Source organism: Dermacentor variabilis, chromosome 2, assembly GCF_050947875.1.
Source record: "Dermacentor variabilis isolate Ectoservices chromosome 2, ASM5094787v1, whole genome shotgun sequence".
NCBI classification, from domain to species: Eukaryota; Metazoa; Arthropoda; class Arachnida; order Ixodida; family Ixodidae; genus Dermacentor; species Dermacentor variabilis.
In genome coordinates this window covers 43,929,817-43,956,917 of record NC_134569.1, presented here as the reverse complement: position 1 = coordinate 43,956,917, position 27,101 = coordinate 43,929,817, and the positions used below count along the sequence as shown (strand labels likewise).

At 44.5% G+C, this 27,101-nt stretch overlaps 1 protein-coding gene across 2 annotated transcripts; it reads right to left on the bottom strand.

Moving 5' to 3' along the window:
• Nucleotides 1-923: 923 nt before the first annotated feature.
• On the bottom strand, nucleotides 924-27,006 carry LOC142571725 (UBX domain-containing protein 7). 2 transcript variants are annotated; one of them, XM_075680279.1, is made up of 12 exons: nucleotides 26,920-27,006; nucleotides 26,212-26,383; nucleotides 20,350-20,414; nucleotides 17,782-17,850; nucleotides 13,587-13,708; nucleotides 10,687-10,833; nucleotides 9,775-9,865; nucleotides 9,215-9,268; nucleotides 8,413-8,498; nucleotides 5,632-5,914; nucleotides 4,795-4,874; nucleotides 924-2,742 (listed from the first exon to the last, which is right to left on the bottom strand). In XM_075680279.1, exons 1-12 carry the CDS (start codon nucleotides 26,978-26,980, stop codon nucleotides 2,578-2,580), a joined length of 1,395 nt encoding a protein of 464 aa, XP_075536394.1. In that variant the 5' UTR covers nucleotides 26,981-27,006; the 3' UTR covers nucleotides 924-2,577. The 2 variants fall into 2 exon arrangements, with proteins under 2 accessions (XP_075536394.1, XP_075536395.1); XM_075680280.1 differs by lacking the exon at nucleotides 26,920-27,006 and adding an exon at nucleotides 26,519-26,692.
• Between the last annotated feature and the right edge of the window lie 95 nt (nucleotides 27,007-27,101).

Here is a 27,101-nt window from a genome sequence, read left to right as displayed (position 1 = left end):
TCTTGCAAAAATTACTAGAGAAACCTGGTGATAGTGCCTACAGGAGCTGCAAGCATGGCAGTTCAGTCAGCATGGAAATGATGGGTAATACACGGATTTGTTTACACTTCGTTCTTATAGCTTCTAATGACCTTGTGGTTTTGCAAATTGGCAATTTTCTAAAGACTGTTGATATGCAATATTTCGCAACACTTCCATGTGCACATATACTCATTTCCTTCATTCACTTGCAGATATTTCTTGAAAATTTAGGAAGCTAAAGTGTAATAATGCAGCAAGAACATCTGAAGCATGATTAGGTAAATATACACGTGTACATAATTTTCATGGTAGCTAAACAATTGCAGCACCAGAGTTCCCTCTAGTAATTTTTCTAGAAAATTCGGTTATATAATCTTGCGCGAGAAGAGTGTTGCAACTTACGTGTTCAAGCATTTCTTTTTTGAAGCCTCACAGATATAATTGAGTGATAAGTATGCACCTAGAATGCATAAGCATAATGTAGTGCTCTTGCACCCTGTATTCAGAGGGCAACTCCAGAATCCTTCCTTTTTGCATCATTTCGACATAACAGCTGTTAAAGTATTTCTTGCAGCTCTCGCTTCAGTATGGCATTTTTTTTAATGCATTGCATAATTTAAGTCCATCAAACCTTTGCAACCCGAAACATTCAGTGCTATCCTAGGTCATGTGGCAACGACATTACAGGCATTGGTAGAACCCTCACGCACTTGCAAGCGCCTACCATATTGCGCAAGAGGTCTTAAAATGGGTGAAAATGAGAGCAACATATTTTCGAAGCTCTCAGGGCATAACAGCACCAACTTCTTGAGTGGATGTGAACATACAGGGGACATTTGTGATCCATCAGGTGTATGGTTACCTCTAGAAATAATTCCAATTGAGAGCACAGTGTGCGCACCTAGAGGCATACTTTAAAATTTATTTGCATAGCAAAAGAAAAAAAAAAGATTAAGAAATGCAACACAGCTGTGCATTTAGTTTGTTACAAAAGATCAAGACAAGCAGCAAAAATACACTAAGAACTTTTCTGATACACACGAATTCCAAAAAATTCTTGGAGTTGCCCTGTACACAAACTCTGCTCAAGCTGGATTTACATGACGGACATGATCATGGATGAATCAGTAAGGCAATACACATCAGGTCACTTCTCCGCTAGCAGTCATGTGACAGAGAAGCCCACAAAGTCGACAAAGTAACCCTGCTCTTCGCTCCCGAAAGTACAGTTGACTGAAAATGCTGTGCTCTTTCACTCACGGCCATCCAGATAATCACATGAGTCAGGAGTACTTGTATGAGCGACTTAATAGAATTGGAGATGGCTGCTGCCAGACTAAAGTTTTACCATAAAATTTTGGTATATTAAGCCGAAAATCCCAATGGTAATTTGGTTTTCAGCTACATTCTGAAGTGCTTCACGTGGCCTGAATGAGTATCGTAGGAACAGGTGACACATGATACAGTGATACGTATTGCTCAAGTTTGAATCGCAACTCGATGCATCATGGGAATCCAGCTTGAGCTCGTGGCATGATAGTTGTAGCTCGATAGCATGATGGCTCATCATGCATTTTCCCAGAAATGCGCCAGCTCATTAAAAAGACTTGCAACTTTCCTCAGCCTTCGGAACAGCATGGGCACATTGCAGCAATGATATGAGTACAGACAGTGAACACATCGCACATGCGTGCTAAAACAAAAGATAGGCACAACTTTAGTCATTCTCAAAAATGGATCACATAAAAAAGCTTTTTGCTGAAAAGTGAAAAACAGCATATATAAACAATGTGATGTTTTGTCATCACAGAGACCTGTACAGAATACACATGCAAAAAATACAAACCTCCAAGATGTATAGTGTAATAAAGCAGCCTCTAAATCAAAACAGGTCGAAAATATAGTGTTGTAGCTCGCAGATGCAACCTCCTTGAAATGTGAAGCACGCCAAGCAGCCATGAGAATTAACTGTTTCAAATGACTGGCCAAAATGAGCGCACAGCAGGTACAGCTACACTGTAAGATGCAGCAGTGTGTTGGAAAAGAAAGAAAGAAAAGGGAAGGGCTACTCTTCTGATAAAGGGCTCAACAAATAAAAACCATGCAAACAAAACATGTCTAGCCAGATGTCCTTTTTCTTCACATCGATTTCTGCAAATCTCAGTCAGATATCTTACAAAGTAAAATCAGCCACCGACAGGTTTCCTTCGCCCATATGGGAAAAAAGAGGGGCAATGACACGATTTGCTGCTTCACTGCAAGGGGCAAAAATTCTTCCTTTCCAGGTGTCGGGTCTCAGCTGCAGCCTGCTTGCAACACCTGCACCAACAAACAACGCGAGTCTTGGCCATCAATCCGCAAATGAGTGTTCTGCATTAGCGACATGGCAGCCTTGTCAAAACACAGCCACTCATGCCCTGCATGTCGCTCTTCTGGCAGACGTGCGGCAAAAGGTGGCGGAAATAACTGCTGTAAAAGAAAGTCTCCGAGCACACCCACTAGGACAACAGTGAGCAGCGGCCATGTGAGTGGAGGCAGGTTGAGGAGCAGCAAGGGTCATGAGTTGCGTAACTGTATGAACAGCGTTTCCTTGGGGAAGAGGCCCACATCACGCAGCGTCGACGAGTGGTCCAGCTCACTCAGGTTGCGCCGCGGAAAGTTAGTCACTAGCTCGTGGGTCTCCTCGCCGAATCCGTTGGAAGATGCATACAAGATGAGTGCCTGTGAAGTCGAAAGCATGTGCAAAAGCATAAGTAATGGTGCCAAGTAAATGCGAGAATAATGCAGTTGTTAATTCGCCATGCATCAACACGTTTTGACAAGTGGGACTTGTTATCGTCAGGACGAAGACAAGGCGTTTTGTTGTAAACTCAAACCTCAATACAAGAACCTCGATTTAAAGAACTGGTTTCATTTCACGATTTTAGTTCCACTGAGAACCAGGCACTTCTTTTTATGATTTAACAAAGTAATTTCGTAACATTGTTACAATGTAACAAAGTTTTTGGCCATTTTAAGCATGTACTTGGAGCTTGTGTGGGTGGTAAATATAGCAATAAAAACTATAAAAATATCGACAGAGGCAGAAGTTACTTGAACACGCTTTTCGCATGATGTTTGAACAACAAAAATGCTGTTGAAGCATGTGCACCAGAGCGTGGCACACAGGAAACACTGCTGCACTATCTGGCATGTTGGCAAAGAACTTGCAGAGGCTGTGGGGCATGCAGCAGCTCTGAGTACATGAGAGATGATGATTCCTTCAGTGCAAGGCGGGTTCGGGAGGGGGGGGAGTGCGTGGTAACATGATCAAACTTGCACTTGAGGGAGAAGAGGGGGGAGCAGGAAACACGCCCCTGCATTAGGAATTGCTGAAATTATTAAGGCAAAAGCCTTAAGTGGCTCATATGACTGATAGCCTTGAAAAAAAAAAACATGTCCGGTCCAATGGTACAACAACTGTCGTAATCAGCAATGGCTCGTACCCCCCTAAGCAAGCAAAAGATGCAATGGCTCACCCCTCTCATAATACAGAAGCTACAAGCACTCATCAAAGTAAAGCGTACAGTGCATATGTTTATTGAAATCACACATACAATGTACAGGAAGGTGGCATTTAGTCGAGTGGAAAAAAAAAAAAGACCTTCTCAATGGCTCATGCTCTCGTAAGCAATGGCTCATACCTCCGTAAGCAAGCAAAAAGTGTAGTGGCTCTACCTCCGTAAGGCTGAGGTTACAAGCACTCAGCAAAGTAAAGTGAAGAGTGCATACATTACAATCCCTTGCTCAGAGAATGTAATGTTAAGTCGAAGAGAAACAGATAGTTTTAAAATAGGAGCCCCAATAGTTTGGGGCCCCAAAGAGCTTTGTGGGTGTTAGCGTTGGGGCGCGCAGGAGTGAACAGTTTTAGAATAGGGCTTTGCATTTGCGGATAGTGTCTTATGCTGACAGCGCCACTACGGTGTCAAAGAAAAGCTATTAGAAATAATAAAATAAAATATACCATTTTATGATAAGAATGGTAATTTTGACTTTCGTGTTTTAGCATTTAATTACAATTTAGAGGTTATTCCATTAGCAGCAAACAATTAGTTGCACTTAGTTTTCAGTAACCAACTTTACGTGCCTTCACCAGTCAAGCTGAGCCGTCTTAGGCCTATGAGCCATGAAATGCACAATCGAATTCAGAATCAGCGGTGTCTAATGCCTCAATCTTCATAACATGCGCTAGTTGAGAGAAAGCGATAACCGCAGTCACTTCTCATAGCTTGCGAACTTCATGCGTTACCACGAATCGAGACAAGTTTGGTGCTAGGTCAGAGCCTTTGCCTCAATGGGTGTCACCATGTTTGTTTACGCAAATCTTCTGGGGCAGCTTTAGGGGCTCGCGCTAAATCAGTGAAATAGCATGCCCAATGCAAAACCCAAACACAGTTTGCATCTCGCACATACGCAGTGGCTTCGATGCTATTTCTTTGGGGTCCCAAACGGTAGGGGACCATATTATGAAACTCTCTAGTGTAATTGGCGCGAGTCTGACCCCGTTATATGAGCGCGTGAAGCTGCAGTTAAGCATAGAAAACGAGCCGAACTGCGATATCAACAATGCGACGATCCAAGACGGCGCATTACCAAGTGTGCAGCAGGCTTTCGCCTTCATGTGTTACAGCAGTGTAACATGGTGCCACATTTTTTTACTGCTGAAACTTTTATTGCTGAAACTGCTGAAACAGCATTTATGAGAACTCAAGTTTATCGCATGCTCACACATACCTTGAGCTTCGACGTGCATGGGAAGCTCATCACTTTTCTCGACCCATCCGGGAATCGAATCATAAGCTCCGACTTTTCATCTGAGAATGTAAATGCAAAATGGTGAGCAATGTATAGCATGCGCACAAATGCATGCACAAGTTCTACTGAAACAAAAGAGAACAGAATCACTTCAAGCTATGGCGACTAACATAACATTTGTTACTGCAAAATTCTGCCTGCAATTAGCCAATTTTTACACCGAGGCCATTACAAGAGGAAAGTATGGCAAACTTTGTAAATTAAAGAAAGGCTAAAAATAAACACTAAATCAGTTTACACTGATAAAGAATTCCTTCAGAAGTATGTTTTCATTAACATAATAGAGACTCACTACTGGATGAGAAAATGTAAGCCAAACTTCCACTTTAAATTTCATACCACTACCCCAGTGCAGGTTTGTCAGTATAATGTCATTTCCTGCATTTGGACCATTGTGGCACACATAGAGCTCCCAAAACTTGCCATGTGCACTGTTTGGCTTCTTTAGCATATGATTTAGTTCATTTTTACCGGGAAAAAAAAAAAAAAACAGCATCTGCCCGGGCTGAATTAAACTAGGCACATGCCATAAAAATCAGTGATATCAAATCCGTGAAAGCAACCTCCAACGTCGTGCCACCACCCATCTTCTATTTTTGCGTCATTCTGGCCTTACAAGCCTCCTCCCACAGCAAGCGGCTTTTATGGTATCACAGATGGGTAACTTCCTAAAAGTACTTCTACATTTATTTTTCTCTTTATTGTTCCTTTTATGTAAGCTGGCTGTCTTAATTTTGCTCAAAAGACAAGACTCACCCGACTCACTTCCCAGGAACCTCTTCCACTCAACAACATCAGATTTTGCGGTACTAGCCTCGCCCTTGGCCATGTCGTCTCTGGTAGGTGGCGGAGAATCCACCTGCATTCTGCTGTGGTTGCTTGTGTGTGCTGGCCCCGCTTCTGTGTCCGAATCAAAGGTCTCCAGGTCACTTTGGTCATCGTCCGAAGCAGACTCGTGCGTCCGTGCACTATTCTCCCGTAGGGATGCTTCTATGGCTGCCCGCATCTGTGACTCTTCGTCTTCCTCTACAATGCTCTCCTGCAATGACCATACAAGATTTTCAAAAGGACAACTGAAGCACCTCAGCTGTTATTCTAAGATTGGCAAACATTTGTAGCTTACACTTCGTTTCTTTGTAGTGTGTAGATCACGACAGAATGGAAATTTGCTCCTCAGCCCTACCTCATATTGTGATGAAACTGACATTGATAAAGCGATAAATCTGACTGAGCGCTTCATTAATTCAGTGGGTCTAATGACTCGAAGCGATGCATGGGCTATTATGGACACTGCCACAGTGGAGGGCCCTGGATAAGTTCTGACCACTGAGGGTTCTTTCAAAGTGCACTCAAAGCTTGCCAAGCATTTTTTAATGGTGCCCCTCATCAGAATGTGGCTTCCATAGTTGGGAGTCACATCCATGATCTTGTGCTTGGCTGCAGAATGCCATGGCCACTGAGCCACTATAGAAGGTTACAATAAGGTTCAATTTTCATAACTTCATAAATTGCCACGACTTGGATTTGCAGTGAGTTCTCTATGTGCAATGCTCAATTTCAGCTGTAATCCGTGCTTCTTTCTAGTAAAAATCGGCACTCCAGCAGGAGCTATCAAAGAGAAACAGTGCGATATAGTGGCCACTGTTGCTGCAACCACAGCGCCAGTTGCAGCAGCGCAAAAGTTTCCTGATTTTATGTAAGTGGAGGGTTAAGAAGCAGAAGGGTTGTAAACTGAGCTTGTCAGCCTGTGTACAGAGACAATATTTACACAATTTTCCGACCTCTCCTCCTTTCTCTCCATTAAAATCTACTCCTCCTCCTACACAAGTATTTCAGGATAGCAGGAAAAGAATGGGACAAGTGCAGGCAACACTAGTGGACGGATGCTGTCTGGCCTTGTAACATTCATGCTCTTTCCAAGCATCTACATAAAAAGTTGAGAGTACTATACTCTGAATTCTGCACTGCGATCATCTAAAAACAAACTTGCACATGGGCTTTAGAACTGGGTAAATACCCTGATCAGACATTGTGAGCTGCGGTTATTTCTTGAAAAACTTCCTAGGGCTGGCCAAAAATGGTATTTTTGAAGAGAGATGATGCAAGTTTTATGCATTCACTGAACCCTGAGCTCAGCCGAGACGTGCTGCCACTAAAGGGGTCATGAGTGGGGCCACCATAGGGGCCAGGCATGTACGTGTTGACCGGTCACAATCAGACTATTTGGCAAAGGAAAATTTTAGGATCGAAATAACGAAAGTTAGGGCGCACAGAAATGCATGGGCGCTGGCCAGGACCTTCAGCTGGGATCAAATTAACCAGAAAATATTTTACCAGAGTCAAATTAACGGAAGTAGACTGTACATATAACGAAGGTATTTTTGCAATAGTTACCTTGCACAGTTGCATTACTCAGCAAACAGGTTCTGAAAAGCACTACAGCCCCTATGCCTGGGAAATTGGCAGTGAGTGGTAGTGGGAGACTAGGGTGTGTATGCATGCCTCTGTGTTGGGGAGAAAGGCAACAATGCAGGTACGAAGAAGCTTCGCATGCTAGAAAATCTAGCCATGCCAGCCCGAGTGGCCGGCCATTTTTGATGACTTCCACGAATTAGTCAAGTCAAAATTTTAACAAAATGAGAACTGTGAAATTCCAGCTTGCACATATGTAAAAAAAAAAGAGAAAGAATCTTTAAAAGTGCTGCAGCAGATGTCTTTACAAAGAAATGTCCAAAAAATTCCACACAAACTCTCTAACCAACAATTCCCAAAAACTGTATGTTAACATCCTCAGGGGTGTTACATAACACAACACATAAGAAAGTTGGACCCACTTGTTCAAAATCTAAAGAATTGCAGAAGTAACTTAAAAGCAATTGATTGCCTTTCCTGGATGTTTGATTACACATCTGAGGCAACAACTGGCAGCCAACTACGTAACAATTTCTAGCAATCAGTTATGTAATAGCTTCATGACCTTTGATATGTCATTACTACTGTATCTTGTTCAAAGAAACCAGGCAAAAAATGCAGAAATTATTCCTGCGCACAAGTCCCTCAAGATGTTGTTGTGTACAGTAGAAATGTGAGTAGAAGGAAGCAGTGTTCATGGCTCAACATCTCAACTCAAAAGACAAGGAATGATGTAGCAGTACACAAGACAACTAGTGTGACAATTTTTACAGGGACATACCTCAGACCTGTGAACAACACGCGAGCGTGTGGCCAGAGATACCATTTGCACCTTCTACTGGCACACTGGCGTTATCAGTGAGATTATGCGCTACTGCTCAAAGTTTGTTTAAGTGCACAGTGTGTAATCTCACTGATAATGCCAGTGTGCCAGTAGAAGGCACGGTTGACATCTCCAGCCCTACACGTTGTTAACAGACTTGAGGTCTGTAGATGTGCTTCACACAAGAGTGCATTAGAGAAAATGTTTCACTGGAAGGAATCTAATGAGATGTTGTTAAAGGTGCTTTTTTACTAGCATCTGATCTAAAACACTTGCGAGCTTCAGGAATGCTATGTGCATACCTTTTTGGCAGTAGGTTTCACTTTTTTTGTTGGGGGATTGACAGCAGAGCCATCGGGTGTCGGGTGCTCCGCCAGGAATTCAGTGACTGCGAGGAGCAAGAGGTGCCACATTCTCATTTCGGGAACCAGCGTCAACCTATCACAGATTAGCAAAACATAGCATAGATGGATGTTAGACCCTCCTGTATTCAAGAAGAACGAACATTGTACAAGTGGATTCCAGTTGAGGAGGCTACACTGTGCCTATTGTTCTCAATTATTCACTTTCAGGGACACTTCAGTGGCACATAAACCAAGAAATTCTTCGCTGCAGCGAGAGGCAAGTCTGCTGCCCACTCTGTCAATTCTGTCCCTGCAATAGACAGGTATACTCTAAAACTGACTTTGTCATGAATCACTGAAAGTGACATTATCCAAAATGATCGACCAACAATGCAGTCCCAACAACTGCCACTCAGAAAAAGAACATGCAAATAAATGATTGGCAGCCTCCTTAATAAAAAAAAAACACTTAATTTTGCTAACCTGAAGGCAAAGAACTGCTGTATATTAATGTTTAGTTCACCATACAGAGTAATACCTCGTGCTCTTCTGCACCACTTCAGGCAGCAGAAGAAAAAGCATTAGTTGAACAAAGACAGCAAGTGTGTCTGTACAGAAGAACAAGGGAGCAGAAAGTGTCAGCAAGTACTACAAACAAAATCTATTCTAAATATAGTAGGAAAGCAAAAGAAACAGGTCGGCAGCAATAAGGTTGCATCACAAATGAAAAGCGTAAGCCAATTCTTATCAGTCACAGTACCTGCGTCACAAAACTTGACAGCATCCACCTGATTCCAAGACAACACCTTTTCACCTAATCAAAAAAGTGAGAGAAGCTTCAGATACAGCAATGCTCCAGTCTTAAAACTGTTGTATACAGCATAACAAAGTGTGAAACAGGTCACAGCAGCACATAGTGTCCCAAATTAATTGTTGCTTTTTCTTAGAATCGCCTCAACAGAATGACAACACATCATGGCTGTATTCTGGGGCTGTAGATTAATTTTGAGTGCCTGCAGTTCTGCACCCAAAGGTCAGCACACGGTCACTATTGCATTATGTCCCAATTGGTATGCAGCATCGGTGTACTACAGCAGTTCAACCTTTGATGTTGTGCTCAGCAGAATATTGTAATATGCACCACTGCAGCGGACACATGACCAATCTGTGACCTTGTTCAGATGTACACATTTATAAGAACATTTAAGTTAGTGACAATTGATCCTAATGCCCATAATGCCCAATGAAAATGGCATACTGGCTCTCGCTTATAGCTCATTGCATCAGCAGTTAGAGACAAGGGTGGAATAGGCTGCTCACCGGTCCTGGGATCCAGGATAGCCACGTAGGGGTAATCGACAACTTTGTAGAAGAGAACATAACGCTGTCCTTCCTCACTGTCTTGATAGACCTGAAACGGACACACGCATGTATTAACATTGTTACCGATCCATATTGGTGCAAAACATTTGTGCCATACAGTGAAAGAAGATGCCAAGTGAAGCCATTTCAGATGCTCCAAAGCACCAAAAGCCACTTGTTTCCCTAGCGCCGAACACGAACGAGTGCGCCTGTGTGCTTAGGGATCTGCTTGTGCAGAATGTTTGCTAGTGCAGAAACCTTTCCCCTCCTCTCTGATGGGCGCTGTGTGTAAGGGAGCAAGAGACGTTCAACAGAGGAAAGTGCCAGTGTGGCTGCAAAAGAAAACCAGCATGCCTGGACATGACGACCGAATGACGACAGTGTGTGCTTCAGTTGATGAGTGCCTATCACTCTTTGGTGAGTGTGTTCCCGAAAGGGTGCAAAACTGACGGGCTAGCTTTCACTTTTCATTCTTGAACAGTTTTTAGAGTTAATTGCTATTTATGTAACAATGTAAATAAACAACTTGTCCATTTGTTCTATGCTGGTTTGTCACTGCCTGTGCCCCAATTGATCTACCAGTCAAACTCCACGCTGCTGGGCTAACTCTGCTCCTGGAACTCAATTGGAAGAACAAATCGAGTAGGACACTATTCGATTTGTTATTAGAAAGTTTCAAATATTCGCACACCCCTATGGCACACAAAGTGGTGGCATAGTGTGGAGCTACGAAAAATTTCATAGCAAGTTAGTAAGGCTACTGTTACAGTACAGCTTCTGTAAACGGAGCTCGAAGATAGGGTTGAATACCTGCCCCAAATGAAAGCAAGAAAATATAAGAGCGGAACAGAGGAATGAAAATCACAGTACCTGCCAAAAGACGAAGTGTTCAGAGATGATGCTTTTGATGGTGGAGTTGCTCCATACGTCTCTATTCAGCACCTGACAGGCAAACTCCTGAACATTCTGCACATTCACCATCAACCATCGATTCTTTGTCCTGCCAATTTCCCGAGCCTAGGAAGAAAAGAATGGTGGCTGTAAGGTCAGTAGCAGAGAAGCCTTTTGTTGGAATTACTTGTTAGTCATTTCATTTCCCATAATAACTATTATACGGTCACCCTGCTCCTCTGTACACAATTTCAGCACACAGGGGCTAGGAGAGGTGCTGAATGTGAGGGCTTTGGATTAATTTCCACTATATATGCATGGAGTTCTTTAATAAGCTTTCAATGCACAGTACACAAATGCAGTGACACTACTGGCACATGCCATTTCGAAGCAGCTTTCGGAGATTATGCATTTTGGAGCAGTAAAATGGACCTTCGAAGCAGGTTTATGAAAGCGATTGCAAGCTATATTGTATGAAGTGTTTAAAGTGGGCAAGAATTGTGAGAGCAGTAAGTGGTGGCTGGTTCATAAACTCAATCCAAGCACTAAAAATGACACACACACATGCCCCCTCGTTGCAGTCTTTACTATGGAGTGTGACAATGCAGTGGTGCCTAAGATGTGCTTAAAAAACACTTCAGTGGCCTGAAAAGCATAGAAGCACTTGGACATGTTATGGGAAGACTTCGGAAGTGTTTTGAGAGGCCTGTGACATATACGCCACGGGTCCCGCCTACCTTATTTTGTTTTCTCCTATCTTTTTCTTTTTTTGCAGCGCTGTGCACTTCCACGGATGGCGTCGCGTGCAAGTTGCTGCGATTGTTCCATTTCATACAGCGCACATTTTTGCGAGCTGTGCACAAGGACACATGGCTAGCGGTATAACTCAGTGCTACATGAATACTGAGGCAGGCACAAGCGGGTCGCAGAGCATGATTATGTGCTGGAACACAGTAGAAAATGGCACAGTTTGGGTGCCTGCACGACCGTGGGAACAAGCAGACGAAGCAGAAGTACAGTGCTCACGGAATGAAATGGGACACGGAGCATTTAGTAGAACCCTACGTATGTGCAAAGTACGTGAGAGCACCATGTCATGTCGCTAGGAATTTTGTCACCAGAGGTGACGAGGGCTCCGATGTAAGTGTATGCGCCAGAATTACTTAGCTGTGACACGAACTGCAGCCGGTTGAAACGAAAGTATGTGTATTACTTAGCGTTTCATTCCATGAGTGCTGTACATCTCTCTTGCTTCAATGCGAAGTAAAACAAAAAACATGCAGACATTCTGTTTGTGTGTTTTATTATTTCTCTAAACTTCAATATGTCAATTCAAGCAACAGATCACACAAATAATGCATGTTGCCTCGAAGTCACATGTCTCGATGAGTGACGTCACACTGTGAACACGAGTACGTAGGCACAGGGAAACGTGCATGTCGCCATCCGGCTTGGAGCACGGTTGCAGTGAGGGAAAGGGAAAACGGCTTTCGGATTGAAATTTCAGACCTTACCGCAGCACGTAGTGATATACTTTGGAAACACGATCGTTGGCACACATTGTATGCTCTGCGCTTGTCAGCTCAACATGGCCAGACATGGTGAGGGGTCCGTCAAGTGTTGGCGTGAAAGGTGTTCATTGAAAAGCAGCACCTACTGAGTGCGTTTGTGGCACAGCCTGCTAATGTGCTGCGTTGCTGTCCTTGAGGAACCTTTGTGATGTGGCTTAAATTGCGCTCAGCACTGGAGAAATTTGGGGGATATTTTTTGTCATTGTAGAGTGGCAAATTCCCAGTAGAACATACCTAGTTACCAAATTGTCGTGTATGTTCAAATTGCCTCCAAAATGTGAACTCAGTGACCCAAGTTGGTCCAATGGTTGTTTTCAAACCCTGATAACCTCAGCACAGCAGCCCGATGCGCTACCCATTCGATCACTGACTATCCAGTGATCTACGTAGGCAGGAAAAGGGTTAGATACAAACAAACGAACATAGGTAGATAGCCCCTGAGAAGTGCATGAAGTACTCAAACAATGCTAATGCATTAAAATTGTTCAAGGCTGCCATGTCTGCAACAATGTGCGAATAATGTTAGAAAAATCAAACAAGACACTATACAGTGTCCAAAACTTTGATCCCCATATTACATTGGTCATACAGGAGAGGAGTGTGGGGTCTGGCTTGGTGGTCACGTGGTGACTCCTTGTTGCTTGAAAAGTGACGCTGTCCCATTGCCTAAGCAATCCGCACATAGTGGGGTGGAAGGAATTGAAAAATAGACAACAGCCCCAGGATGAAACATCGGTACAATCCAGGCTTAATTTGGGAGGGTTGACTTGGTCCACTGCAAAGTTAGTGTAGATGCTGGTCCACACCATGCTATAATTGATAGGGCAGAGAAATTGCGCTTGAAGAGCAAGTTCGTTTCCTAAGCCCGAGCAAGCCTTTTGGTGCCCCCCCCTCCCCCCCAGGGTTGGCATAGATTTCTCATACTTTTTGAAGATGTAGCAGGATGTAGCAGAGTTCACCTCTTGGTGCAGTTTGGCGCAATTGGTGCAGCAGTAGCATCACTGCAAGTACTTTTGTATACTGCCCTCATTTGAATGTGGTGCCACTGTGGCTGAGAATGAAACCAACAATCTCAGGCCCAACAGCGGAATACCACTGACACTAAGCTATTATGACAGATTGATCGAAAAGAAATTTAAAAAGTGGGCTGTAGGGTATAGGGTTGGTACAGTCCTAGTAGCAAGTTGGAACAAAGCGTTAAGTAATTAAATACACTGTATGTTCACCTGTAAAAATAAAGACCAAGGTCAAGGAGGAAGGGCACACACATGCTGCAAGCCAAACACAGTGCAAAATTTGGAAGCTTACCGATTCGAATGAGCCCCTGTGCATGAGGTCCAACGGTGGCCTAAAGAGATCTTCTAGTGTTTTCCGTTTCTTGTATGACGGACTGTCAGTGTCACCTTGCAGCAATTTTTCTTCCTGCAGTCCTGCCACATGATCAAAAATATATTAAAGCTCGACTCCATGCACTGAAATAAAATAATACATGCTCTCCATGCAAAAAAAACTTCTCAATGTCTCTCAGAAGTTAATGCCATTTTCGCTAATACCTCATTTTTTTTTCTCTGCGACTGACACGGCCACACAGTGAATAGGCAGATTTCACCACATTCAGAGTGCATGGCACAGAGGCCCTGCCAGCGCCATGATAACTGTAGTGCTTGCCGCTTACTAGCTGTGCCTGGGGTCAAGGCAACATTGAGAGGAATGCTGAGGAGAATGCCAGTGTGGATATTTCTAGTGACCTTAAAGGGTCCCTGAAATGGTTTAATAATAATAATATTTGGGGTTTTACGTGCCAAAACCACTTTCTGATTATGAGGCACGCCGTAGTGGAGGACTCCGGAAATTTTGACCACCTGGGGTTCTTTAATGTGCACCTAAATCTAAGCAAACGGGTGTTTTCGCATTTCGACCCCATCGAAATGCGGCCGCCGTGGCCGGGATTCGATCCCGCGACCTCGTGCTCAGCAGCCCAACACCATAGCCACTGAGCAACCACGGCGGGTCTGAAACGGTTTGGACAAATTTTGTAGCCACATAAAGTACAGCTACAGTAAATCATTTTCGCCACAATTTGTGTGATGCGTCTCATACTAAGAGAGCTATGAACGATTACAAGTTACCCTCCTCCACAGCCATGTATTTTCTTAAGTTGTTCGCTGAGTGAGCGGGGCTAAGTTCCACCTTCACTGGCTCTGCGTCATGATGGGACGTCGTGTTGTCTATAGTTCCGGTTGTCTTGGAGAGCGAGCGAACCATGTCTAGCCTCTTCGCCAGCAGTCTGGTAGTCGATCCCAAGCGAGATCGAAGCAGCATGTGTTGCGAGCATGCTGTCGCATTGCTGAGTGTGTCCAGCATTCTGGTAACCACAGGCAAGCTGGGCGTTTTGGACAGACAGGTGGAGACGTGAACTAAAGAACTCCATACTACTATTGCTGTGATGAAGGGGCTTTAGCGTAGACATACATGAGCGGCCTGATCGGTCTGCATGGTCCAGCCAACTGGTGGCGCAGAGCTTAACCAGCCAAACACAGCTAATGTGGCTCAAACCAAGTGCAAAAAAAAAAAAAATAATAATAACGATTATTCTCCTGCCAAAAATTTATGCCAGCAACAATAGAATACACTTTGTTACTGCTATATTATTTCTGTGTTTGGCCGAGTTCTGTGCCACCAGGTCGCTGCACTGTGCAAACCGTTCACGTTTGCGCCTCCGCTTATCCAGTGAAACAGCCCATCCGATACCGACAGTCCAATGCGCTGCAGTCACTCCGCTCGTCTGCTGCCTTGCAGAGGGAAGCGATGTCACAGCTTCACATATTGCCAGTCGCTAGGTTTGCAGCCTACAACGTAACAAGGGCGAACCATGGTGCTTGCGAAAATAAAGAGCGAGACAAACACTGACTGCAAATTTCTTGTCAACACGGAGCACACTGTAACCAAGCAGATGACACTTGCTGTGTGCCGGAAGTCTTGAGTGTAGTGATAAAGTGCCCTTGTGCATTCTCTTTTTGTTACTTTCCTTTTTTATAGAAACAAATGAACTAACATTCCTACTATTATGAACAACATTTGTTCGCCATAGTTCGGCATAAAGTTGGAAAAATTATCGATGACGTGCCCTGGGCAGCCAATCGAATAGCTCGCCCTACTGGTATCATATGGTCACCTCGTGTCACCTGGTCAGGGACGGCTGAAAACTTAGCCGAGTGATGCGCTGCGATTGGTAGCGATGTACACATTTAAAACCTTATCATAAATTACACGCTTTATGCGGAACACTTAAAAGCGGCAATGAATGATCAGATGGATTCATAATAGAGTGTAAGCACGACTGAACGAGGACGTAGAAAGAAACAGATACACAGAGACGGCGCTACTTTCAAGTAGAGATTTTATTTTCACGCGCATCGATAAATATATACCATACGAGCGGAAACAAATGAGATATCAAAAAAGAACATTCAGGGGGACCTACCCTAATGACTCAGTATGTTTGTTCAAAATCGTCAGAATTGTTTCAAGGTTCCTTTAATGAGCAGTTTCGGGATTGTGTCTCAGTTCCACTTCTTTCGTAGAATCATCTTATTCACACGTCCTTGCTCTTTGATCTCAAGGACCAAATGCGTTTTCCATGGTACTAAAAACACGACATGCTTCTTACCACATTTGCCCTTCGGCCCACTAAAAGCTACTACTACAGCTGCTGTCTGATAATTCAGACATGCCTGATTATTTACACAACACTGTAGCACTGCCGCTGTTCCCAGAGACTTAATATAGAAAATTTCAGACACCTTACAGTGTGCAGTGCAATAATTCAGACTTCGATTGCACAACTGCATGCTAATTTGGCCACCAAGTTGTGCAGAAATAGCTATATTTTGTTTTTGATATGTTGCCGGTGTGGTTGTTGGCCATGTCGCTGGCACCTCCACGAAACCAAAACTAGCAAAGCCTAGTATATTTAGTAGTTGTCGACTGGGCCCACGCCGCAGAACGAGTCAAGCCACTAAATTGTGTACAGTCGAACATGACTATATTGAACCCGTTTACACCGAATTATTCTGTATATCGAACAATTTCTGAACACAATATAGTTACAATGAGTATATATAGCAAAAATTATGCTTACATTGAACAAAATTAGCAGCAACTCCCGACATATCGAACTTCAAGCAACGAAACAGTGCCCTCAGAAGTTGGCTTTCCTTCGCAGCGGTGGGAAAACCCGACGGTGCGGTTCTATCCAACTGTTCTCCCTACCATGATCGTGCTCCGTCGGGTGAGCCGTCGTCACCCCCCTGCAAAAAATTATCCTGGCCCGCCCGCAGCGTTTGTTTGCTCAGACAGCCAATCAGCGGCTCTTGTGCCCTTGTAATGAAAGATGGTGTAAGTGCAAGTTGTCTCGCTGTTTTTCTGGTTCATTGTGCTTGCGCCTTGTGGGCCTTCTTCCACAGTGTTGCAGTGATAAAGTGGCAGAATTTGCCTTTCACCGAGAAGCTTGAAATCATAAGGCGGGTCGAACACGGTGAGAAGTTGGATGCCCCGCAGCGTGCAAGATTTCGAGGAGCACACGCAGCATGATATTGAAGAATAGGGAAGAGGTTATGGCTAAAGCAGACAAACTCACGACCCGGTGCCCATGGTACCCGTGGTACCCAAAATGATTGAAACAAAGACCGTGCTTTCATAGCAATTTTTCCGCTTGGTTCTTTGGCACTCTTATCATCCAGTGTACATGGCCAGGTGATCCCGCTGATAATGTGAGCGGAGAGTTGCTCTTACCACTGACTAAGTGCAAGAAGCATGAAAAAAACATGACATAAGAAAAGGTAACGCTACAAAATCATGGCCACAGCTGTGTAGGCCAAAGGCAAGTGTATGTGTGTGTAGCAATCCGTTAACAACTCGGGCCCATTTTTCGAATAATCACTTGTATAATAGTTCACATGACTAGCACCAGACGCATCAATGGGCAACAGCATTTCCAGCCCTTTGATAAGACAGCGTGCTTGGCACCGTGCAATGAATGCCATCGCTCATAGATGCCAATGCATTTGCGGAGGTCACGTGAAATTGAAGGTATCTCCGAAAGTGATGGCCACTTGTGGGACAAAGTCACTTAATCTTTGGCGAATCTCATATTTCAGACTCCCAAATGTTTGGACATTTAGGTGGTCCCTTTCAAGTCTGAATTATTGGTCAGCAACTGTACTTCCAGCATGCTTTCTGGAAGCATTCGCATAGAGAAACTTGTGAAATTGGTCTACTCATAATGAAATGTAATAGCAATGAACATATGTGGTCTCACTAATGTGCATTGTTTTCCTATCAATTAGCATATTTGCATCTGTTATGCATTAGTTGTTGGGCAAATAATGTGACGCAATGTCTGTGAGGTTTTGTTGACACTGGAACAAATGAAAGCTTTTTAGCTCCTTCAGTTGAATCAGTAATTCATAGTGCAAACATCAAAGAACAGTCAAGCACTCACTTGTCTCTGCCTGGAAGTCACGGAACCTATCAAAAACACTGTAGGTGGCCCGCCTTGCTGCAGGATAACCTGAAGAGGCATAACACATGTTAAAATTGCAAAGAATTACTTGTTTATTTATAAACAAAACCACCTAGATTTTAATACGAAAGTGAGAGACAATGTTAGCAGATAAAAAGGCTTTGTTCTAGAAACCCAATGAATTGGTGTACGCTAAGCAGATGAGAATTACTGTATTTGCATGGTTCTACCACGCCCCCGATTGCAATGTGCAGTGATATTACTGCCAACATAAAAAAAAATGTCTCTATTCTACCCCATACATCAAGTAAAGAAACCTCTGTCGACTTGCACCATGTTGAAACAATTTTATGGAACATACAAAGGCACACAGACACGCACACAACTGAATCTTAGCGGCTAGTCGTTATCGGAGTCTGACGACAGCTCCTTTTCGTTGTCTACCAACCACAGGAAGTAATCTTCAGTCCTGCTTACAGGAAAATGGCGAGCGCAAATTAAGAGAGAAATAAAATGACCTCTGTCTGATGGCAGTGTGGTTAACTATCTTGCAGTGAGTTTTTTTTTTTTTATTAAGAATCAGATTCGTTTTTCACGTTGAGTAGATTTACTTACGATTGTAACACGAATGCAAATTTGAACTAACTTTAGCCAAAAAGGTGCGCATTAGAATCGTGCAAATACTGTAGTAATGACATCTGAGGTTGGCATAATGTACAGATTCCTTTCACTAAATTCTATTTTCTTTTAACATAGCTGCTTGTGGTGAATTTATCCCAGTGATAACTTAGGCAGAGCACTGTTCAGTCCACAGTCACAGCATGAAAATAATTGGAATAGAATCATTACATATCCCAGTCAAACATTCATTTAGTACCTTACGGTACAGTCAGTACCGCTTACATTCACTCAATACCTTTACTTCAAAGATAAAGCCTGCCTACCATCATAATTTTGGCATAGTTTTGTAAAACGAAGAAATACACTGGAGACTGTACCACATACAAATTAGAAGCATGTAAGAGGATCAGGGGCACACCGAACACAAATAAGAATCATTGCAAGAGGATCACTAAACAGCAATGCATTCCTATGTATTTCAATGCGACTCCTGGCATTAAAATTTTTCACTGGCAAAGTGCCAGTTAATGTTGTAACCTAAACCACTGACTAAAGCTTCAAATTGGACTTCGGTGCTTTTTTTTTACAATAAAATGTTACAATAAAAGCTGCATAGGCACTTTAACCAGAGTTAGTTGAACATCAGTTATGGTAAACTGCAGTATTACAGTTATGCAAAGTTGCCTGAAAACTTCCACAGTCTCACATAAAAAATAAAGCTCTCCCTCTCCAGCGGCTTTTGAGGCCACTATCAATGACGTCCCAGACCGTGAGACAGCCCATAGACACCAGCCATTGAGTATTTGTTAATGACCATCAGTTACCCTCAAGCGAAGCATGCATGCGCACTTCTCAGATATTTAGCAAATACCTTTGTGTGACAATAACCCCTGATCTTTCTTGGCGCATGCATGTCACGAATATCATTTCATCAGCTAAATGATCATTGGGATTTCTAAAAGGCAACTGCGTCACTCATCCCACTCGGAAGACTTCTGGCTTACCAATCGCTAATTTGGCCCACATTTGAGTGCGCATCACCCATCTGAAGCCCTCACCAAGTTTATTTGATCAACGCTATCGAAGCAGTGCAAAATCGTGCTGCTCACTTCATTCATTCTTCTTATTCATACGACATCAGCATGTCATCCCTTACAAATGAATCTGGTCCGCCCACTCTTTCGTCTCGCCACAGGATTGCCACATTATTACTTTACCACAAGTTTTCTCACAGTTCTTTCAGCAATCTAACTTGCGTCACTCCCGCCGCATGCACTTCCCCCCACAACGGGCCATCCACTTCAAGTCACCCGACCCCGTTCTGGCACTAAAACTTTTCCTGCATCATGTTTTTGCCGCGCAGCTTCAGAATGGAATGGCCTTCCCCGTGACATTGTTTCAATCACATGTCCATTACGTTTTATTCAAAGTGTAGCCATGTACTTGTCTTGTTAAAAACCTGTGGCATTTGTAACATCTCTCTGTAACCCACCCCTTATGTAACACCCCCTTGTGGGGTCCTTTAAAAGAAATAAAGTGAAGTGAAGGAAGCGGTGGCTTCTAGCATGTTTGTTTCATCCTGTGTGCACTGGGCACCTTTATCAGATGCCAACTTTGAACAATAGCAAGGGCAATGCTATTTGCGTCGCGCCAGCAGAGAGGAAACTTTCAGTTGAAGAGGAATGGGGACAGTAAACATTGCGGTTTTCACAGCTAAATTATTATTAGGTCCTTTTCAGAAACTTCTGCTGGAATTTATTCGTTTAAAAGCATTGTACTGACTCCAGCGCCTTGTCCGTTTTGAAGAAAAGCATTGCAGAGCCCGTTTAACTCCGACTCCACCCTTTTTTTTTTTTACACCGGTAGCTACTTCACTGTTGCAACATGTGTATCCACTGTTTTTCAGTTTACCTGCTGAATACTTACCATAGGGGAATGGGCCATCAACCAAGACTTCCCTTACAGGTGGAATTGGTGGTCTGACATCATCACTAGGGGAAATGAACAGCACAGAAGCTGTTAATGTTGCCATTACAACATAATCATTCAGATGCAAACACAATTGTTAGTATTTGCTGCTATTTGCATCTCTACAGCCAATGTGTACATAAGCAATGCTGTCTCTAACACAATGTAAGGATTTCTTAAAACAGATACTTTGCCGATGACCATAAACTCGCTGCAAGTGATAGCTGAAATGTACAGGTATCTTGTACAATCATAGGGGGCTGCAAACCCTCTCTACAAGTTATCTTACATGTCAACATTATTAAGAACAGAAAAAACAAATTATATACTCTGTGGCATGGCAGTGGCCGTCCAAAGGCAGAACAACTGGAGCGACACGATATTGAACTGGCAAAGTCTGTTCGCGAACAATGTAGGGCCCGATAAAACGAGACTGAAATTTCTCGCATAAGCCAGGTGCATGAATTGGGGTCCACAGCAACACTTCATCTCCAGGGTGGAAGGAAACGACATGGTGAGATGCATCATGGCGAGTTTTGGTGTCTTGTTGACTGGCGTTGGTATTGAGGCGGGCACTTTGGCGACACCGGGCAATGCGCGAAACGAACTGCTCACACATTGATGTGGATGAGGGCACGGGGACATCGGAGAAAGAAACGTCAAGGATAGTGATTGTTTGACGACCATACACAAGGAAAAAGGGTGAGTACCCCGTAGTGCATTGGATGGCCGTGTTGAATATGAAAGTGACGAATGGTAGAATGACATCCCGATTAGCGTGGTCATTGATGTACATTACATGTACATTATATCATGTCGGACAGTGTGCGATGAAAGCGCTCTGTGAGACCATTAGTTTGAGGGCGGTAGTTGGAAGTCGTTTTACAGATGTTATTGGACGCACGGAGAACATCATCGAAAGTTTAGATAGAAAGGTCCTGCCGCGGTCACTCAAAAGGACATATGGGTCTTCGTGTTGTAAAAAGATGGCTTCCAAGAAAAAGGCTGCAACCTTCGCTGCAGATCCCGAAAATAGTGCAGCTGTTTCAGCATACCGTGTCAAGTGGTCTACAGCTGTGACGATCCATTGTTTACTGCCAGTGGATAAGGGTAGCGGTCCATAGAGGTCGATACCAACGACTGCGAAAGGAGCTACAGGACACGGGACAGGTTGGAGCAGTCCAGGCGGAGGTGAGGTCAGTCGTTTGTGGTGTTGGTAGAACCAACAGGAAGCCACATATTTCACTACGCTGGTTGCAAGTTCTGGCCAAGAGATGCGGCTACGAATTCACTCATAGGTTTTATGGAAACCAAAGTGACCGGCAGTTGGATCGTTGTGAAAGGTCTCCAGTATCTGGGCCCGAAGTAATCAAGGAACAACAGCAACCCAATGGTGTCCTTTGGCATAAAACACGTACCGGTATAACATCGAATTTTCGATCTTGAAGTTCTTCAACTGCCGATGGAGACGACCATTAGGTGTGCGAGATGATCCGCGAATACGTTCCATAACGGAGTGGCAGTAGGAGTCACTATGTTGGCAAGATTCAAACGTATGAGAATGGCTGGATGAGAGCCAGTCGAGAGCTGCGAGCAAAGAGGGTGCAGACAACACGTCCTGTAGTTTGCTTACGGAAGGTGGTAAGCAAGCAGCGTTTGAAGACGGTGGTAGGGGACAATGAGAGAGAGCATCGGCATTCTGGTGTTTCTTTCCAGACTTGTAGGTAACCTCGAAGTCATATTCTTGTAAACGAAGTATCCAACGGCCGAGACGTCCCGTTAAATTCTTTAGCGTTGCCAACCAGCACAAGGTGTGGTGATCAGTAACGACTGTAAAGTGGTGGCCATGCAGATAAGGCTGAAATTTTTGGACGGACCAAACAGCGCCGAAACACTCTTGCTCGGTAATTGTAGAATTTTTCTCGGCAGCTGTTAGCGTGCGACTTGCATATGCAACCACATGCTCTTCAGAATTTTTATGACGTTGCAGAAGAACAGCGCCGATACCGTGTACGCTGGCATCAGTATGTAGAAGAGTGGGTGCGGTGTTGTCGAAATGACAAAGCACAGGTTCGGACATGAGGGCACGCTTGAGGGCGTCAAAAGCAGTTTGGCTTTCGTCTGGCGCCACATAGGGAGCTCCAGAAGGAAGGAGTTGATGGAGCGGCGCCACAATGGTGGCAAAGTTACGTATGAAGCGCCGGAAATACGAAGCTAGGCCAAGGAAGCTATGCAAGTCTTTGGCACGTTGAGGCCTAGGGAAGTGAAGGACAGCAGTAATCTTATCAGGGTCAGGTTGAAGGCCCTCCTTGCTGACAATGTGTCCGAGTACTTTAATGGTTTTGCTGGCGAAGTGGCATCTTTTTTTGTATTCAGCTGAAGGCCAGCAGCTGAGAGGCATGTCAGAATTTCGTTGAGGTGCTACAAGGCCTGATGGAAGGTCGACAAAAATATGATGATGTCGTCAAGGTAGCATAAGCAAGTCTTCATCTTTAGGCCCCGTAGTATGGCATCAATCATCCGCTCAAATGTGGCGGTAGCATTACACAGGCCGAAAGGCAGTACGTTAAATTCATAAAGTCCATCGGGTGTGGCAAAGGCAGTTTCTTCCTTGTCTGCTTCGTGCATGGGTATCTGCCAGTATCCAGAGCGTAGATCAAGGCTGGAGAAATACTCCGCGCCTAGTAATGAATCTAACAAATCATTGATTCGGAACAGAGGAGTATACATCTTCGCGGGTTATTTTGTTCAAGGTACGGTAGTCTATGCAAAATTGCACTGAGCCGTCTTTCTTACGCACCAAAATGACAGGTGATGACCAAGGGCTTGAGGAAGGGCGCATTATGCTACATTTCAGCATGTCGGCAACGTGGGTATCGATCTGGCATTCAACGGAAGAAACGCAATATGGCCACCGGCGCACGATGGACGTTCCATCTGTGTGTATACGATAAGCCGTCACAGAAGTCTGTCCCAGAAGAGGAGAGTGGACGTCGAAAGAGTCTTTACGCTTGGATAACAACGCCAGTAACTCCCTCGTCTGCTGTGGTGTTAGATTGGTGCTGATGGCACTAGCAAGAACAGAAGCAGGGACCGGATCTATAGCTGTGGGTGGTTGTGAAACAGTAGTAGTTGAGGTAAGCACAGAGACAGGCTGAATGTCCAAGACGCACATGACAACAGCGCCTTTAGGAAGCAGTACTGGCTCAGTGGTTGTGTTGAGTACAGCCAAAGTGACCGTGCCGTTGGTGAAGCGAACAAGGCTGGGTGCCAGAGCAATCCCTTTGGTTGGACAACTGGCTGACGGTACAACTAAAACGTCGCCATCGGTGATGTCAGAGTTAACTACAAGGAGTTGTTCGCGGCCAGGTGGCACCATACAATCGTCAGCAGTTCGTAAGCGAAGGCGCGGTTCGTACACGTCGTCGGAATTGTTGGTCTCTGTCAAGTTAACGAGACGTTGACGGCACGAGATGAAAGCAGACATCAAAGAGAGAAAGTCCCACCCTAGTATAAGCATGTGAGCACAGGAAGTCAACACTGTGAACTGGACATGGTGGCGTATCCCGTCCATCGAAACTTGAACGGTGCACTGCGCCGATCGACAAATCACAACGTTATCTGCACCACAAAGAAATTAAAAATTAAATTATGGGATTTCACGTGCCAAAACCACTTTCTGATTATGAGGCGCGCCATAGTGGGGGACTCTGGAAATTTCGACCAACTGGGGTTCTTTAATGTGCACCTAAATCTAAGTACACGGGTGTTTCCGCATTTCGCTCCCATCGAAATGCGGCCGCCGTGGCCGGGATTCGATCCCGCGACCTCGTGCTCAGGAGCCTAACACCATAGCCACTGAGCAACCATGGCGGGTCGCACCACGAAGAGCTCCATCGTAAGTTGCAGTAACTTTGCATAGACGAGAGCACAAGCCAGCGTGAATAATAGAAATAGCTGCTCCCGTATCAATCAATGCTAGAGCTGGTACACCTTCTACAAACACGAATAAAGTATTGGCCAGGCATGCTGGAGGAATTGTATTCGGTGTGAGCCATGCAGCTTTCCCTCCAAAAACTGCACTATCTAGTTTTCCGATCGGTAGTCAGGAGTGCGGGTGGCTGGTTGCAGGGGTGATGTCGAGCGTCGGAGAGGGGAGAGCGAGCGGCGCTGCCCTGGACGGTAGTTGTGAGGCACTTCAGAAGGTGGAGAAAGTGAGCGTGGGGGAAGCCGGCGCTGGTAGGAACTCAGAGGAACTAACAGGTCTCTTTCATAAACATTGTAGCCACGGCGTTTGTCCTGCTGTCGTCTTCAGCAAAGAGTGAGTCTAACCGGTGGGATGATATGCACAAGCTTCGCAACGTCACATTCTACGCCACTGACATCACCAGGACTTGGTTTCTTAACCACGAGAGCACCTTGCCTGACTGGGCGGCATTCAAACACCAGCTTCGGCAGATTTTTGGCACCCCCAACATCCGCTCTGAGGTCGCCAAGAGAAAGCTTGATGGACATATGCAACTTTCCGAGGAAACATACACCTCTTATATTGAGGACGTCCTTACCATTTGTCGCTGTGTTGATGCCACAATGACGGAATCTGATCGTGTTTGTCATATCCTAAAGGGCATTGCCCACGTCGCGTTCAATGCACTAGTGATCAAGAATCCAAATACTGTTAACGATGTGATCGCAACTTGTCAACACCTGGACGCACTGCAGGCCATCCATTTACAACCTATCGCCTGTAACACGCCTCCTTCCTCGGATACGGACCTGCGTATTCTGATTTGGACTCTTATTCACAAAGAGCTTCAAGCGTGTGGCCTGCTCAGTCCTCCCGTTCTCCAGCCTCAACCTTCGGTATCTGGCCTGCGCGACATCATCAAAGAGGAGCTGTCTTCCATGACCTGCACTGCGAGCTGTGCCCCTCCTTCGCCATCGACCTCGTATGCTCAGGATGTGGCTATGCAACCAGCATTCGTTCATGCAGTTCCTCCTGCTACTGTTCCCAGCCCTTTTGCGACTCTAGTACCCCGCACCTCCACCACTTGCGAGACAGCTGTTAAACCTCAATGGTTTATCTTGCAGGTTGTGCGCTGAAGACGATGACGCTGGCCATGATGATGAATATATACAGATGAAGATGAAGGAGTAATATAATTCTCACTATGTATATATATATATATATATATATATATATATATATATATATATATATATATATATAATTTTTTTCACGTGATAAACCAATCAACTGGGGCAAATTAGGGGGGGGGGGGGTTAGAAATAGTGCAAACAAGCATCCTTGTGTATCCAAAGCCCCACACCTTGCTTGTGTTCTTTTGTACATAAGACAGTTTGCGTCCCCTAAGTTGGGGTGTGCAAAACTCCCTATTAACAAGTTTTAAATTTCAGGTGGTACCCTCCTACTTGGGCGGCCGGGAGGATCGACTGATGGCAGTAAAGCATGCCCCAGTACAGACGCCCGCACTTCCGTCTAGTGCGGCTGCAGAACAAGGAAAGAGTAATAATACAGCAGCTGCCAAGTTCAAGGCACCGGGCTAAATACTGCGTTGGTCAGGCGTCCTTATTATGCCTTCTTCCGGACACAACCCTTGCCTCTCAAACAGACCAGCAACGAACAGATATCGATTTATTTGATCACTGCGCACCGATTCAGCGCTGCAGACAGTGCAAGCCGCTGTACAAGGACATACCAATGATGCGAATAAGTAATGATGCCACTACGGCATTATTTTTTTTTGTTTAGGCGCACAATAATCATTAATGAAGCAAAATCCTTCCACACTGACTCACTCGGGTGCGGCTACGGGGGGCGGGGGCATGTCCGAGCTCGATCCCAAGGCGGCTTCGCTGGTATGCGAGTTCGATGGCTGTGTCCAGTCCGAGTCGACGTGCATGTTGATGGCCATTTCCAGATTGCCGTTGCAGGCTTCCAGCATCTGCTTGGCCACATTTTCGTCCGCTCCTACAAATGCAAAACGAGGTGGCATATCGCAAATGTAATCGCCAAGGCGATTACGAAACACATTGGACGGCTTAACGAACACTGCAAAGGTCAACGACCACACCTAACAAAACAGTTTCAAGTGCTATTCCTTACAGACTGACGAAGGTATCTAATCTTGATGCTAACTTCAGGGGGAAATGGTGTAGACTTCTAGCGAGCGAATGTAGAAGCGGACAAGTCCCTCAGGAGGAACTTCCAGAACAAGCCCCGGTAAGGAGTTTAGAAGCAAAAGTAGAAGACACAATTTCATGCCAGCATCAAACAGGCGCAAACTTAATATTACAGTACAGACTAGCCTTTCGGTTTTCGTAAAACAGCTGGCACTGACTCATTGACTGCGCCGAGGCAAATGTCAAGGGACAAAGCAGTCGGAACAAAACTGCTCACTTTACGCATATATTTGTCCCAGCCCGAGCACGTTGGTCACGTAAACAATAGGGTAATAAGAATACTGTCATGTGGTAGTACCAAATAGTAAAAAAGTTTTACAGTACCAGTGACAGCACAAAAATTTTCTATCAGATTGGTGTTTGAACTGGCAGACGAAGACGCCATTGTTACGAGCGTGCGGATCTGCTTCTCATCGGCCGGCTATTGAAGGATTGCCAACGCGAAAACAAATACCCAGAAAAATAAACTGTTTAAGTATTTAAATAAACTTTATTTTAGAAACTGC

Bases quoted from the DNA above. Each gene is read 5' to 3' on its own strand.
- LOC142571725 (XM_075680279.1), bottom strand. From the start codon at position 26,980: ATGGCGTCTTCGTCTGCCAGTTCAAACACCAATCTGATAGAAAATTTT. The intron at 10,834-13,586 runs GTAAGCTTCCAA...TTTTCTTCCTAG, and splicing joins ACAGGGGCTCATTCGAATCG to GCTCGGGAAATTGGCAGGAC. The intron at 4,875-5,631 runs GTGAGTCTTGTC...TTACATTCTCAG, and splicing joins GTTCCTGGGAAGTGAGTCGG to ATGAAAAGTCGGAGCTTATG.